We start from the raw sequence: 15433 nt of genomic DNA on the forward strand, positions 1-15433 counted from the left end.
CCACAAATGAATTGGCCATTATTCCAGCTGAGGAGAGTTGACACTGGAATATGCCAAAGTCTGTCTCCACAATAGCTATTTGTCCTAAAAGACTAGAAACAACTGTAGGGCTGCAAACTCACACCAATGTCTGTTCTTGAAGTTGCAGGTCATAAAGAAATATTTAAGAAAGTCTGTCCCTCTCAAGGAGTGTTTCTGGAAATCCTTAATACAGTTGAGTCATGGATTCTCTGGATTTACCTACACCAATACGTTTAACTGGAATCTGAAGCTCATCTTCAATAATTCAAACATAAATTTGTGCATTAACAGGTAGTTCTTTAAATGTGTTTGCATTTGATATGTCAGTAGCCCATGGAGGGAAAGTTTTGTATTAAACTTCAAACTTATTGGTTTGCTTGGAAATGAGGTATGATTTCACCATCTAACTTGTAAGCAATCCAACTCTGATTTCCATAAACATGTCCAAAATACCCAACTCGGTAAGGGCCAATGCACTAAATCCATTGATCATTAGGAGCATATTTGATTAAAAGAAGTTCCAACCAGACCCATCCTCTTTTCCTTCCGGTAGTCACACCAAACTCCCTACCCCTTGTTTGTAATAATTCAATCTCAAGGTTTTGCTCTGTTGGAAAGGCACCTATACCGACTCCAGTGGTGTAAGCTTTCACAGCTCTGAACGCTTCACCAACATTTGGAGATGGTATACATAAACCGGTACAAACACCTCCAACAGTACAGTTTGAAAAAGTTACAGAAGGGTAAGTCTCCAAATCAATATCTAACACTTCTGCATTTGCACCTTCTATGAAGATTTTCTTTGGTAGTCCACGGAGGTCCTCATATAGGAAATAAATTCCATCTCTCACCATTGGTTTACTCTATGAAGATTTTCTTTGGTGGTCCACAGAGGCCCTCATATAGGAAATAAATTCCATCTCTCACCATTGTTTTACTCCTTTCCATATAACCCTTGAGGTTTTGCAGTTCACCTTCAATGTCTATTTCCAAAGTAGGATATATGGATTTGTAGCTAGAACTTTGAACCTCTCAGAGAAGCCATCAAAGTCAGAAACAAGATCGCTCATCACAAGTCCCCTGGGAGGAACTTCGGAAGAATAAACTGGGCCACGGCCCTTTTGTGTGGGACCCGAATTTTCCCTGCCTGTTCTTGGCTCTGTTGTTCCTGGATACCATCAGCTGCTTGACGAAAATCAAATACAACATGAGCTCCATCCGATAGGAGAAGCCTCTTTTCTCAGCCTTCCACACCTTCTACTTTTTCAACATTTTTCTCTGCTTCTTCAAACAATCCAGGTAAATGAATCCCCACACCATTTCCAAGGAATGCAGTAACATTCGGATCAATTATTCCACTTGGTAAAGGATGAAAATCATATTCCACCGAACCTCCAACAGCTGCAAGGCCAGCATTATCTCCCCCCTGGCAGCGGCACACGAGGTCTGCGTCCCGCGCCAGCAGGTCCCCCCTCTTTCCTCTGCCTTCGTCGTCGCCCCACTGCGCGCCAGCACTGCAGTCACCGGTTCCCTCCTGGCCGCGTCGCGGGACGGCCGCCGCAGTCACTACTGGGCAGAGAGGGAGCCGCCGGGCTGGTCTGGACAACGACCTGGCTCTGGTGAGGCGAAGCGGCCGGAAAGAGAAGGGGCGGGAGGAGCGCGCACTGAGCTGCTGGGCGGCCGCCAGCCACCTGCGGAGGAAGAAGGAGCCACCAGAAAAAATCTTAGCCGCACAACGTCTTCAAGTTGGGGTTAAGCTTTCCCTTTCATATGAATATACGACCATGCACATTTTTCAGATTTTCTTATTTCCCAAATTTTTACTTTCAAAGCTTATATTTGGTTTATTTCAGAAAGCAGTTCAATGCTCAAGACTGGAATCTTCAGCATAATTGTAAATAAGACGATAATAACAAACATGCTATGGTGATTTCGTCACTGCGAAATGAAAATCACCTTTGTCACAAAATCGTTTGACAAATACATTTTTAAAAATTTGGAGAGGCAGTTTTTCTTAAAATCCATTGAAAAATAGTCACTGGCGTGGTGGATGTAAGTTATATTTTTCTAAATTGGGGATGTTTTTTGAGGAATAAGTTCAGATTTTTTATTGCACTCTTTTGATTTACTTTGTCCAAGAAGACATGCTTAAATACATTAGTTTATTTGTGTTCTGTTTTCCCCTTTTCTAATTATGAATATAAGTCAATAACATGTTTAAGTTTATTCTGGTACATGGAGGTGAGTTCAAAATATTTCGAAAACTACATCTACTTATGTATGCTTAGAAGTTAACTATGTCTATTGAATTCCTCTTTCAATAATTAATTCAAATATTACCCATTTTAAGCTTTCTGTGGTCTTCTCAGCTGGATATTATCTTAAATCTTATGTGCATGCTCTCTCAGAAATTACGACTTTAGACTTTATATCATGCATCTATTATATCTTAGTGTATTTACCACATTTTGATTAATATTATGGTCTTTATTTGAATGCTGCTTTCAGGAAATAATTTATATTTTTCTTACTTTATTTTTCTGTATCCATTTAATTGTTTTTCTGAGTTCTTGAATATGGTATCTAATAATGTTGGTTGATTCTCTGGAACATCTGGATTTTTTTTTAAATACTTTTAGTTGTAGGTGGACACGATATCTTTATTTATTTCTATGTGGTGCTGAGAATGAAACCCAGTGCCTCACACATGCTAGGCAAGTGCTCCACCACTGAGCCACTACCCCAGTCCATATCTGGGTGTTTTGATTATTTGTTTGCTATTTATTCTGTTGTTTACTATTTCTTTGAGTCTGAGAGCCTATAATATTTACACTGGAAATTCAGAACCATTAAATCTGGGACAAGAGTGGAATTTACTGTTTGTTAATTTTATATGCTCTAAAAATATTTCCTGTAAAGTATGCTTTAGAGATACATTTAATTCATAATAAATATATCCTTTTGGGATTCAAGGATAGAAATCTACCTCAAATACAAATGAAAAGCTTTATTCTAAACACATTCTCTATGATTTTACAGAGGATTCACCATCTCTGCTAATATTTTCAGAATAAAAACTTTAATCACTTAAATTATTTCTCACATGTCAACTACTTAAACTTTTTATTTGTATTTCTTTTGAAATATAACTAACACAATCATATCTTTGCCAAGTCTTCAGGACCCAAAATATATTCATTCTCTAGCTATAAATTAGACATAAGTAATTAGATTGTTTCTGATTTATTGTATTTTAGGGGTCTGAAACCCTGTTAACCATTTTGGGTAGAGAAACCCCTTAGACTATACCTTATTTGAATTAAGTAAAATTTAAAAAATGAATCCCTTATCTATAGTAGCTGAATTACAAAAAACATGCATGATTGTTAAATACATTTTGATAGTACAGATATAGAATATTCAAATCATCACAGTAAACTCTACAGGGCAACAGTAGCTTACAGCTTATCTTTTCTTTTATAGCAGCTTTCACAGAGACAATTTAGCTCATCCAAACTTCTGAATTAAAAATAAACTGTTTTTACTGAAAAAAAAAAATCATGTTTCCCTTGTTATTTGTAGTTGCAGCATTTCTTTGACTCTTATTCCCTGTTTTCCTGTCAGAACGTAAGCACTTTCCTAATGCCTAACAGCCCCAATTTTTTTATCATTGCTTTTCAGTAATTTGATTCTTACGTATCTGATCTGGTTTTCTGTGTATTTATTCTGTTTGGGATTCATTGAGAGCCTAGGATCTGTGAGATTATCATATAATGGTTTTTGCCATTATGTTTTCAAATATTTTTCTGTTGGCTCCTCTGGGACTCCAGAGATACATTGAATAACTTGTTACTATTCACTGAGCCCTGAGGCTCTTGTTTTTCAGTGTTTTTTCTCTTTATTACATTTTCGTTATTCCCTATTTATGCAGCTTCATATTTCTTTATCTGTTCTCCAAAGCTTTCTCAATGTATTATCTATCTATCCAGTGATTTTAAAAAAAAACTTCTTATATATTATAATTTTCTGCTTTAAAAGTTCGATTTGATTCAAATGACTAAGATCACTAGGAGGTTTTGATAGGATGCTGAAGATGGAACATTTTCATGTTGCTTTTCTTTAAAAGAAATATTATGGTTTTGTCTGATAGGCATTTTCATTTCTTAATTTGATCATCTGTTTTTTATGTTTTTCTAGGATTGTCTCAGGTTCATTTATCCCAATTAATTAAGGTCCACTTTTTCTGATTTCTAAATTTGATGCTCCCAGGAATCAATTTTCATTATTTTTGCTGATAGGCCCAGTGTGGGTCTTGGAATTAAGCAGTTCACAGCTCTCCAATAGCCTTTTAACCATACAGATGTAGTTTAACCCATGTCATAAAGAATAGCATTGATTTAAGGGACACCCTGAAGCAGATTTCTGGAGCTCCCTTTCTGCACAGCTCTCTTCTCTCATGAAAACTGCCTCATAGGGGTAGGGATATAGCTCAGTTACTGGAGTGTTTACCTAACATGCACAAGGCCCTGGGTTTAATCCTCAGTAACATGTACATGGGCATGCTTGCATGTGCACACACACACACACACACACACACACAAACTGCCTCACAAAGTACTGCCTTCTCAGACACTCTCAGCTGTGGTCTCCAGCTCCTCAACTCAGGTCACTGTCTCTTATCTGCAAAACTTCCCCCTGCCCCTGTTTATTTTCCATGACCTGAAATGTGCTTTCCAGGCAGAAAGCGGTGGCTACCCTAGGACTTAATTTGTTTTCTCTCACATGTCTTGGCTTTGCACTGCTTGTGGTTTAATGTCTGAAAAACAGTTGCTTCATCTGTGTTTGCCTGTTTTTCTAGTTGTTTGAGTCAGGTGGGCTAATTTAGTCCTTGTTATTTTATCATGACTGAAAGTGGAAGTCCTTCCTCAGTTAATTAAAAATTCATGTAATAGAAATACACAAGCTAACTGATGGACTAGTAATCAAGTATTAGTATATTAGTAACCAACTTGAGGCTTGATTTTAGAGAATGTTGAAGTGACATCACAACCCCACAAAAAAATTCCTTCATTATCATAAATGCTGGCAAGTGAGTCTTTGTGAGAGAAATTAGATCCATATAGATTTTAGGGTACTTGGGAGTCACAAATTATAATTACACAGTCAACAGTTGGGAGTTTGCCATGAGGGTCATCCACATCTAGTAAAAGGATGGCATCAAAGATTGCATGTCGACATTTACAGCGAGAACATAGAGTACAAATGTACTTTCCTAATAAATGTGCCTGGAGATCACTATTCAGTGCAGACCACTGGGCTCTCTAAACCATGGGTCTGATCTAATCCAACATTTCTTGTGTCTGTGCTTTAATCAATATTTTACTGTACAGGAAATAAAATGAAAACTGTAAAAATATTTACTCTAGAAAATGACTATGATAAAAAATATTTATCACATGTCAGCAAAAAGAAAGTAATGTGATATCCATGGATTGTATTACTGACACTGTTCTCTTTTGGTAAGAAATGGAACCTAATACTAGACTATCTGAAAAAGCTAACATTGTTAAATGCACATAGTTTGATTTCTTTTTTTTATTATTATAAACAAATGGGATACATATTGTTTCTCTGTACATGGAGTAAGGCATACCATTTGTGTAATCAAAAATTTACATAGGGTAATGTTGTTTGATTCATTCTGTTATTTTTTCCCTTCCCCCATTGAAGCGATTTTTTTTAAAGTATGGGAAAATAGTTGGATGCTCAGTTCACAAAGGTTATGCATTTGTACAGTACATGAGTGAGCCTCATGTGGGAGCTGCAGTGGCTGCAGTGGAAAATGCCAGGATCATCTCAGGTCAACCGCTCAGTAAGCCCTGTTCACTTTCAGATTGCACAGCAGGTCCTCTCTGCTCTCATCTGCATGTGGTTTCATCTTTGAAAAGCCAGAAACACCATAAAATCTTTTACTTCTTTAACCAATCATAGAGCTTGAGTATTTATTGCCATGTTGTTTCCTTGCTCTCATTGTTTTGCATGTAGGTATCTTATTTTCTGTGCAAATTTATCAACTTGAGATCGAGGCCGCTTTGAAATAGGTGTTACTTCTACCAGTCTTAACAGAACAAGGCCAATAATAAATTTGCATCACATGTAACTTTGTTTTCCTTGAAATGGTGTGTATTTTCCAGGAAATAGTAGACTAAGTAAAACAACTTTGCTTATTATATTATTTGCTCAGAGTAGTTACTTATTTTCCTTATTTCCAATTTTTATTTTTGGGAAGGAAAAGTAAAATATAGTAAAAGGAAGCAAACTTTGTAGAACTGAAAAAGGCTTGTAACTCATTCATTATTATATATTTAGAAACCTTATATATCACAGCTGTTCAATCATGTACAACAATCAGATATGTGCCTGATGTCCAAGGAACAATATTGTATTTTTTCAGAGAGAATAATATAGTGTGAAGTAAAATTCCAGGTCAGGAGAAAATATTTTCTAATTAATGTACAAGTAAAAAGTAAAAATTGGATAGTCTATAAATGTTTTCCCCCATGTGGAAAAATATCATCAATACATCAATGATTCCTTAGCTTACACCTCTTCCTGTCCAGATTCATATCTCAAACTGATTATTACACAACATCTACTCTTGATATTTAACTGGCATCTCAGAAGAAAACCCTCTATTTTGACACCCCACCCTGTTTCACCCCAAACTTCTCTCTCACAATAAATGGAACCCCTATGAATTCTCTATTCAAATAAAAACTAGCTTTCAATCTGGATTCTTCCGTTCCCCTAAATTCCAAATATAATCCATTATCAAGTGTACTCGCCAGTAGATCCCAAACCCAGTCGCCTTCTAAGTCTGCAATGAAGGCCAGCTCATGTAGGCCACCATCTCATATTGGTGGACTACTGGGAGAATACCCTCACTTTTCTCTTTCCACTCTTGCCAGTGCCTTTTAAAAACACGAATTAGATTATGCCTGGTTCTAGAACTTATCTCACAGAATCAGAAGTGTGTTTTATAGTACACCTACAGTGCCCTACCATCACATCCTCAGTCTCCTCTCTGCCTTCCTGTGCCATTCTGGTAAGGCTGAGTTGAATCACAGCATACACAGTGAAGACGATGGGGCAGAGTCAAGTGCCATTTCACCCGGAATTTTACTTTGGGAATTTTACTTCATTTCCATTAGTTAGTTTTCCATTTTTCTCTGTTTTCGTAATCCCCTTTGTTTATTTACCTTGATATTCTGGTCTTTTGTTTTTTCTAAGTTGAAATTCTTTCTTTTATTTATTTATTTATTTTTTTTAAATGTCTTTATTTATTCATCAATTTTTTCATGTGGTGCTGAGGATCAAACCCAGTGCCTCACATGTGTGAGGCAAGTGCTCTACCAATGAGCTACAGTCCCAGTCCTGAAATTCTTATTTCAAGCCCACATTCAAACCACTTATTGCCTGTACCCTGATTGTTATGAAGTAGTAGATCATTGTGGAAACGTGTTTAACTCTTTCTTATTTTACAAAGTAATCATAAGTTTAAAGTCAATTAAAAGTCTGGGACACTTTTAAATGAATAATACCTATCTTCTAGAGTTCCAATTGCTATACTACTAAACTGATCATTATCTTTCTCTAGAATAATGCAGTAGATAAAGAGAAACATCCACATCAAAAAAATTAGTTCCTGAAAAAAAAGGTAACACCAGATCACTGTGCTTTGAGAGGCACCAAGTCAGACTGCACCATTAATAAAATGCCACATCTTATACTCCCTCATTCCTTTTGAATCCTCTTAGTTCTGTCAGAATAGTCTCTGGAGCATATCTCTAAATCAGCCATAATCACACTTTGAACCCAAATACAAGTTAAGTAATTTATTCTCTTTTTGGCGGGGAGTACTGGCATTGAACTCAGGGGAACTCAAACACTGAGTCACATATCAGCTCTCTTTTGTATTTTATTTAGAGACAGGGTATCACTGAGTTGCTTAGCACCTCACAATTTCTGAGGCTGGCTTTGAGCTTGAGAGCATCCAGTCTCAACCTCCTGAGATACTGGGATTACAGATGTGTGCCACCATACCCAGCTATATACTTTATTTTTTTACCTGAAATCCAGTTTATCATTTCTGTTATCGAAGCTGAATGACTTTTCATACAAAGCAAATGCTTGACAATTTAACTAATAGCTATTCTTTTCAGATTTAATGTTGACATATGCCCTCTTTTTCTTAAACCATGTAACTAGTAGTTCAGGCAAAGTCTCATCTCCTAGTTGTTCCTTATAGGAAGTTATGTCCTCAGTCAAGTCTTGAAGTAGAGCCTCAATTTCTAGCTGGTGTACTCACATTGGGCCTGAAGGAATGCACATTTGTTTTGGTGACTTGGGCAAAACTTAAGTCCAAGTAAATCCCAATCAATTGTTCTTGAATTTTTTTTGACTCTCAGATAAACCCTTTATGATTTTCAGCCCCCATGAAACCATGTGTGTCGTTGATGTGAAGTGGATCGATCCTGAAGAAAATAATAGATTGTTATGTCATAAAATTGATGTTAGCTTCATGCATCACACCTTATCTAAGCATTCTCTTTTCTCTTTAGAGTGGGAAGGAACTAATATTGATTAAGCCATACACTGGTTCAGTTGACTTTATTTCTTTTATTTGATTTTCATTCATGTATATCATCTGCTGACTAGGAAAATCTTTTTACTATCAGTATGTATTTAAAATATTTTTATGTAATTTAAATAGCAAACATCATCAGTACTAGAAAAAATTGAAAATATTAAGGTGAGTTCTTAAAGCTTTGTGGAAATTATAGATATATCCTTAAAGCCATAATTGGTTTTGCCCAAGATTTATTAAATGGTAAATGTTATTAGTAGCTATTTTGATTCTGTAAATAAAGGGACCACTGATAGGTCATCAGCTGGTGAGTGGTTTGTGGAAATATCTTTTAATATAAGAATAACCCAGAAGTTCATTGGGCAGATGAGTGTGATTGATAAAAAGTAGAAACAGGCATGTGTGTTGGTTGTCTACTCAAAAGAGCTCAAGTGTTTTAGTCAGCTTTTTTTTGCTGCTGTGATTAAAGAACCTGACCAGAACAACAGAAGAGGAGGAAAGGTTTATTTGAGGGCCCATGGCTTCAGAGGTCTCAATCCACAGACTGCAGGCCCCATTCCTCAATGCTAAAGGAGAGGCAGAACATCTTGGAGGAAGAGTGTGGCAGAGAGAAGCAACTCACACGATGACCAGGAAGTGTCTCCCTTCTCAGATACAAAATATATACCCCATGGCCACGCCCCAATGGACCCCTTCATCCAACCACAGCCCACCTGCCTCCAGTTATCACTTGGTTAATCCCATCAGGGATTAATTCACTGATCAGGTTAAGGCTATAACCCAACCATGTCATTTCAAACTTTCTTGTCTTGTCTCACATGTGAGCTTTTGGGGGGACACCTCATATCCAAACCATACCATCAAGTTTCAAACTAAGAAGATAAAAGAGGGGACAAGTGAGGAAAAGGTGGTAAGATCCATAAAACAATAGTAGGTAGTTGACACAATGATGAGAAAGAGAATGATTTTTAAGGGAAAGGAGTTTGGTGTAAGACAATGAGCTTATGAGTGAATATACACTCACAAGTTTGATGGGCAAGCTTTTATGTGTTAGCAGAGTCCTGTATTCATGGAAATAAAGCTAAGTGGACAGATTTGAACTAAGGGTATAGATTATGAGTTAACACAAGTAGCATTAAATCTCTGGAGATGAAAAACTTTTAATGAATCTGTGGAGAAATCTTTGGGTCCCTAAAAAGAATGAATCTGACCCAAGCTTCCTATGTTCATATATGAATACACCACCAGTGAAATGCCACATCATGTGCAATGACAAGAATGTGATGCACAAGGCCCTGGGTTCAATCCCCAGCACAAAAAAAAAAAAAAAGTGAGCCTAATTAGAATAAGTATGAATAATATGTTGAACTGCACTCTACCATCATGTATATCTAAAAAGAACAAATAAAAGCAAAAGAAGAAGAATAATTTTTCTGATAAACCTTCCACAAAGATCTCTATCAAATCTTTTTTCTGGGTTTATGTGCATACTTTCCAGGGACTCCTCCCAGGGTCAGTCCCAGCCTGTTGTCCTCCTTGTCTTCCTGCTGCTACTTCTAACCAGTGTCTGCTGTCCACATGCCAAAGGCAAAACAAAATTTTAAAATGAATTGTGCTGACTATATTTTGTAGGAGAAGTCACACGAAGTATCATTTTAAAGGAAAACTTCATGAAGAGAATACAGACTCAGTTTAGATCCATGCCGATTTTATGTATCCCCTGATAACAAGGGCTTGATTGCAATTGTTCTAGAAATAAACATTCATAATGTCTTTATTTTCAGATTATTTCACTTCTGCAAGTGTAAGTTTGCAAAAGACAGAGTTTATGAACTTTTGAAGTTACCTATTAGTAGGAACAAAACATTAAACAATTTATCTGTAGAATGCATTCTTATTCTATAACCGGTGAACAGGTCCCTGTCTTTACTTAGCCAAGTCTGGTTAAGAAAAAGAATGCAGAAAATAGAGAATGAAGTTGACTTCATCCACATTTTAAAAGTCTTGCAAATGTGGATGGAATTCCAAGTAAGAGAAAAGTTAATAGGAACTGTTAATTTTAAAGTAAATGTGGTGAATATTCTACTTAACCCTGATGCTGAAGGAAGTAAGAGAAATGATTTAGTAGAGGACAATGGTGAGGAGAGATACTCAGCATCTCTTGTAACAAACACTTGTAAAAATCTGTCAGGCATGTCCTCAGAGTAAGGAATGTGAGATGTATCATTGCCACAAACTACCATTTGCATCCAGTGATCTTCTCAAAATATACATTCTATCATGTCACCCTATGTTTAAAACTTCCAGGGACTTCTCATTGTCCTCAGAAAAAAAGACAGAGACCTTTGTTGTGGCCTACAAGTTTCCACAGCATCTGTCTCTTGGTCACCTGTAGACTCACATTGCAGATCTCACAGCCTTGCTCAGTGTCACATCTAAATTGATCTCTTTCTGTTCTTTGAAGAATGCAAGTCGCTATCCTCAACAGAGTCTTTGCACACTCTGTTTTGACTGCCTGGAATGTCCTTCCCTGCCAAGCTTCAGACCACCTTACTTCACTTCCCCACCTCTTCATTCCCTTTACCTGGCTGTTCATTCTTCAGATCTCAAACTAACGTTCATCACTGTGGGGAAATCTACTTCACATGTTCAAATCTTGTTGAAATCTTTTATTTCCCTTTCCAGCAGGTATCTTCTTTTCAGTTGTGCTTTATAGTTATACTTTTGTAACTAATATTGTTATCCCTTTCCCTCTAGGTTGTATATTCTGTGAGGGCATTACTATATATCTATATCTATATCTATCTCTGTCTCTCTCTATATATACACATACATGTATAGTTTTAAACTCATCTTCTTGAAAGTGTTAACACATCCATGCTACGTGTTCAATTATTGAAAGCTGGATGACTGGTTGTGTAGGGGGTTATTGTAATGAATAGACTAGGGTAAAATGGTTTACCCCTCTTTGAAAAGTACAACACAAGAAGAAGAAAAATAAGAAGAGGAAGAGGAATAGAGGATATGGAGGAAGAAAAGAAGAAAGGAGAAGGGGTACTTGGAAGTCCCCTGGAAGGCTACAGTTTGGGGTTGTTTCTACGAGAAGGCACATGGTTGTCATCTCCTTGATGTAGTACTAGTTATTTAGAACTTCCAAAGTCAGACACCAGAGGTAGATATTCAATAGGCCTCATTTCGATCCTTTTTCTAAGTAGAATTGAGTCCTCAATGTGCATCAAATATTGACACATACTTATTTTATTCAAAGACTAGAGTGAATTTCATATTGGTTTAAAGAAAGATTTTTATTCACAACTTCCTACATGTTCCCAAAAATGTTGTTCTTTCATAATTTTAATTTTTTTTTTCTTTTTTTTGCGGTGCTGTGGTTTGAACCCAGGGCCTCGTGTTTGCAAGGCAAGCACTCTACCATCTGAACTATATCCCCAGCCCTAATAATTTTAATATTAGCTGAATATTTACATAGAATTTCATAGTTGTTAAAGCTGTTTCATGAAATCCCTTTCATGCACATGTTATCTTCTTTGATTTTCACATTGCTGAGAGGTTAACTAACATGAACACTTACACCCGTTTTTCCAGGTAAGAGCATAAATGAACTTGTCCTGCATCACACAAATGGTGGTGCAAAAATTCAAATTCATCTTTACTAACCCTAATTTTTTTTTTTTGCTATTTTTCCTTGGCAATAATTAATTTCATATCATACACTTCATCATCCAAATAGTGATGCTTTTGAGAGTGGAAAGCATTGCTATTATTGGAGACAGGCTTAAATCATGATTACCATGGATAAATGGGAAGGTCTGGACACCTTTATTGTCTATTCCCTTACACTTAAACAAGAGTCATCACAATGTTTGTTTCTCATAGGACAAATATTGTACAATATATTAAGTATGCCAACTTCATTGGTGGATAAACCCTAACATTTCAGTAGTTAAAAAATAAAAATGTATTTCTTCCTCACAGAAAATATAGTCAGCTCTCAGTGGAGTAGACAAAGTAGAGGTGGAGACTCAGTTCTTGTCCTTCTGGGGACCAGGCCACAGGGAGCTCTAACATCTTTCAGTGGGTGGCTCCCATAGTCTCTCTGAGAAAAACATCAAAGCAGCAGGTGGATTGAGGCCAAGGAAAGACAATGCTCTGGCACTCTTGCAGTTTAAGCTAGGAAGTAATACCCATCCCATCTGCTCATATGCCAGGAACCTCACCTAGAAGCAAGCAGGGCTAGACAGCCCTGTTAGCAACTGAATGAAAAGGAAGAATATGGCCTTTGTTAAACAGATTCTCTACTACATGTAGTCAAGTAAATGTTAAGATGTTCAGTGAGCATCAGTTTCTTCATCCAAAAAATTGAAATAGTTGGCCTTACTTTATAAAGTATAATGCAGACTGATATGCTCATAAAGCATTAAAATCTTACCTGCATATAGTACATGCCATATGGTACAATTTTATACACAGTGACTTCAGCCTCAGGCATCACCCTTAATGACAAAGAAAATCTTCCTTTTTTGGACTGTACCATTCTATACTTTAAATAGATGGTTTAGGCAGTAGCTGCTGAAAATGAGAGATCAGTATGGATGATTAGATGATGGGCACTGACTCTTCAGAGGAGGAAAGATTTAAAAGCACTGCTTAAGGGTGAGTGGGAAAGGAAAGGTAAATCCAGGTGGATGAAGCTTTATTCTTAGAGTCCCAATTCAGGCAGACAGAAATGAAAAATGCTCTGGGGACAAAGAAGTCAACTTATGGAAAGGGGTGGAAGGAAGTAATACTGATGCCAGGCTGTGAAGGGTCTTGAATGTCATTCTGCTGAGTCCAGGTATGGAGAATACTTAGAATACTGTGTACGGTCACAACAACACAGATTGCCTTCAAAGGAACACTGGACATTTGTTGCAGATCATCCGACTTACTGTTATGTTCTTCATTATGTAACATATCATTTATATGTATAACATTTACTCTGAATGCTGAGATACAAATTCACTTATTCATTCATTTATCAAACAATTATAAATTTTTATTTCACCTGAAGTACATCAGCACAGGTAACATCTGTGGGATTAAAGATTACACTCATGTTTAGCCCAGTTGTTCTAAGCTACTTGCTCAATCTTCTAAATTCATTTACTTGTTTCTGTCATTTAATTTTCTGTCCTTAAGGAGCACGGTGCCTGTAGTTCGAATTTCAGGTGAACTGTATACAACAATATGTGTCTTTAGAGCAATATTTCTCAACTTCGGCGATGCCATTTGGGGCCTTTGTTTTGGAAGTCTGCCCTGTGCATCTTAGGATGCTTAGCAGCATCCCTGCCTTCCACTGCCATACACCAGTAACATTCCTTCCAAGCGGTGACAAGCAGGACTGTGTCTAAGTGTTACAAAATGACACCCACGCAACAGAATTGCCTTCGGTGAGGAATCATCATTTTAGACTAATACAATAAAATAAAATATACTCCATGTATTTTCAGAAATGTTCCAGTAGTTTTAGTGAAGATAAACTATATGACAATTATGGAGCTTGCGCGGCGGGAGCAGCCCAGCGCCCAGGCAGCGCGGCTTCGGAAGGCTCCCGCGCGCCGCAGCCCACAGCGCCCACAGCGCCCGCAGCGCCCGCAGCGCCCTGCCGGATGGGTCAGTTCGGCCCAAGAGGAGGGTCAGTTGGGCCCAAGGCGCAACGAGAGAGGAGCCCAAGCGGAGGTCGGCCCGCCTGGCGGCTAAGCCTGCTCCTGCCAAGGAGGACGCCAAGCCCAGGAAGGCGGCGGGGGAGAATAAATCTTCCGACAAAAAAGTTCCAACAAAAGGGAAAAGGGGAGCAAAGGGAAAACAGGCTGAAGTGACTAACCAAGAAACTACAGAAGATTTACCTGCCGAAAATGGAGAAAGTCCAGCCTTGGATGAAGCAGAAGAGAAAGAAGCTCGGTTCCCTTCTTGTACAATCCAGAGGAATATTTTTATCAACTATTTTGTAAATGCAAGTTTTTTAGTAGCTCTAGAAACATTTTTAAAAAGGAGGGGATCCCATCTCATCCCATTTTTTAAGTGTAAATGGTTTTTTTTGAGAAACGAAATCACTTGTTGGTTGTTTATTTTTGGGTAAAATCAGAAAATAGTGGGATATTGAAATATGGGAGGCTTGGACTGTCTTGGGTGTCAGCTTAACATTCCATAGGTGGGGGTTAATTTTATATCCTGCAGTACAAAGCATATTAAGTGGCAGTTTGGAGTCACAGTCTTGCATTTAATGTCTTGAATATTTTAAATTACTTCTATTCCTGTGTTTTTTAGTAGAATTGTTTCCCGAAGAAGACCACTACTGCATCATTGCTGTCAGAATCGTGTGTATTCTGTAACACTTTGGGTTGTGGAAGTCTTAGTTTTCCTGACGCTTTTTAATGTGCTATGAAAGATTGATAGTTTGAGTATGTAGTGTGTGTGACAAAGTTTTGAATTAGTGGGACCTAAACAACAACAGCATTCAAAGATACTGGTACTGGATACTCTATTAAGAAAAATTTGCCTCCAAATTCAAAGCTGGAAAGTCACTGGAATAACTGAAAAAGAATCACAGTATAAGGTTTTTAGATTTCCGGTATGTGTGTAAAGAATTGTGTGCAAAGTGAAATATTTGTCTGTGTACTGATTTTCAATACAGCCAATAAAATCTCAAATATGAAAAAAAGAAAATTATGCTTTTTGTTATTTTGACAAGAACTTGTGCCATTTATA

General features: G+C 37.4%; 1 protein-coding gene and 1 pseudogene across 1 annotated transcript; one reads left to right on the plus strand and one right to left on the minus strand.

Annotated features, from left to right (window-relative positions):
* Positions 1-205: 205 nt before the first annotated feature.
* LOC124958019 (adenylosuccinate synthetase isozyme 2-like) lies at positions 206-13954 on the minus strand (annotated as a pseudogene).
* Positions 13955-14086: 132 nt separating this feature from the next.
* On the plus strand, positions 14087-15057 carry LOC124958082 (non-histone chromosomal protein HMG-14-like). Its single transcript, XM_047515812.1, has 3 exons — positions 14087-14115; positions 14225-14637; positions 14993-15057. The coding sequence occupies exons 1-3, from the start codon at positions 14087-14089 to the stop codon at positions 15055-15057; spliced, it is 507 nt and encodes a 168-aa protein (XP_047371768.1).
* The last annotated feature ends 376 nt before the right edge of the window (positions 15058-15433 follow it).

Source organism: Sciurus carolinensis, chromosome 1 (genome assembly GCF_902686445.1).
Source record: "Sciurus carolinensis chromosome 1, mSciCar1.2, whole genome shotgun sequence".
Classification (NCBI taxonomy): Eukaryota; Metazoa; Chordata; class Mammalia; order Rodentia; family Sciuridae; genus Sciurus; species Sciurus carolinensis.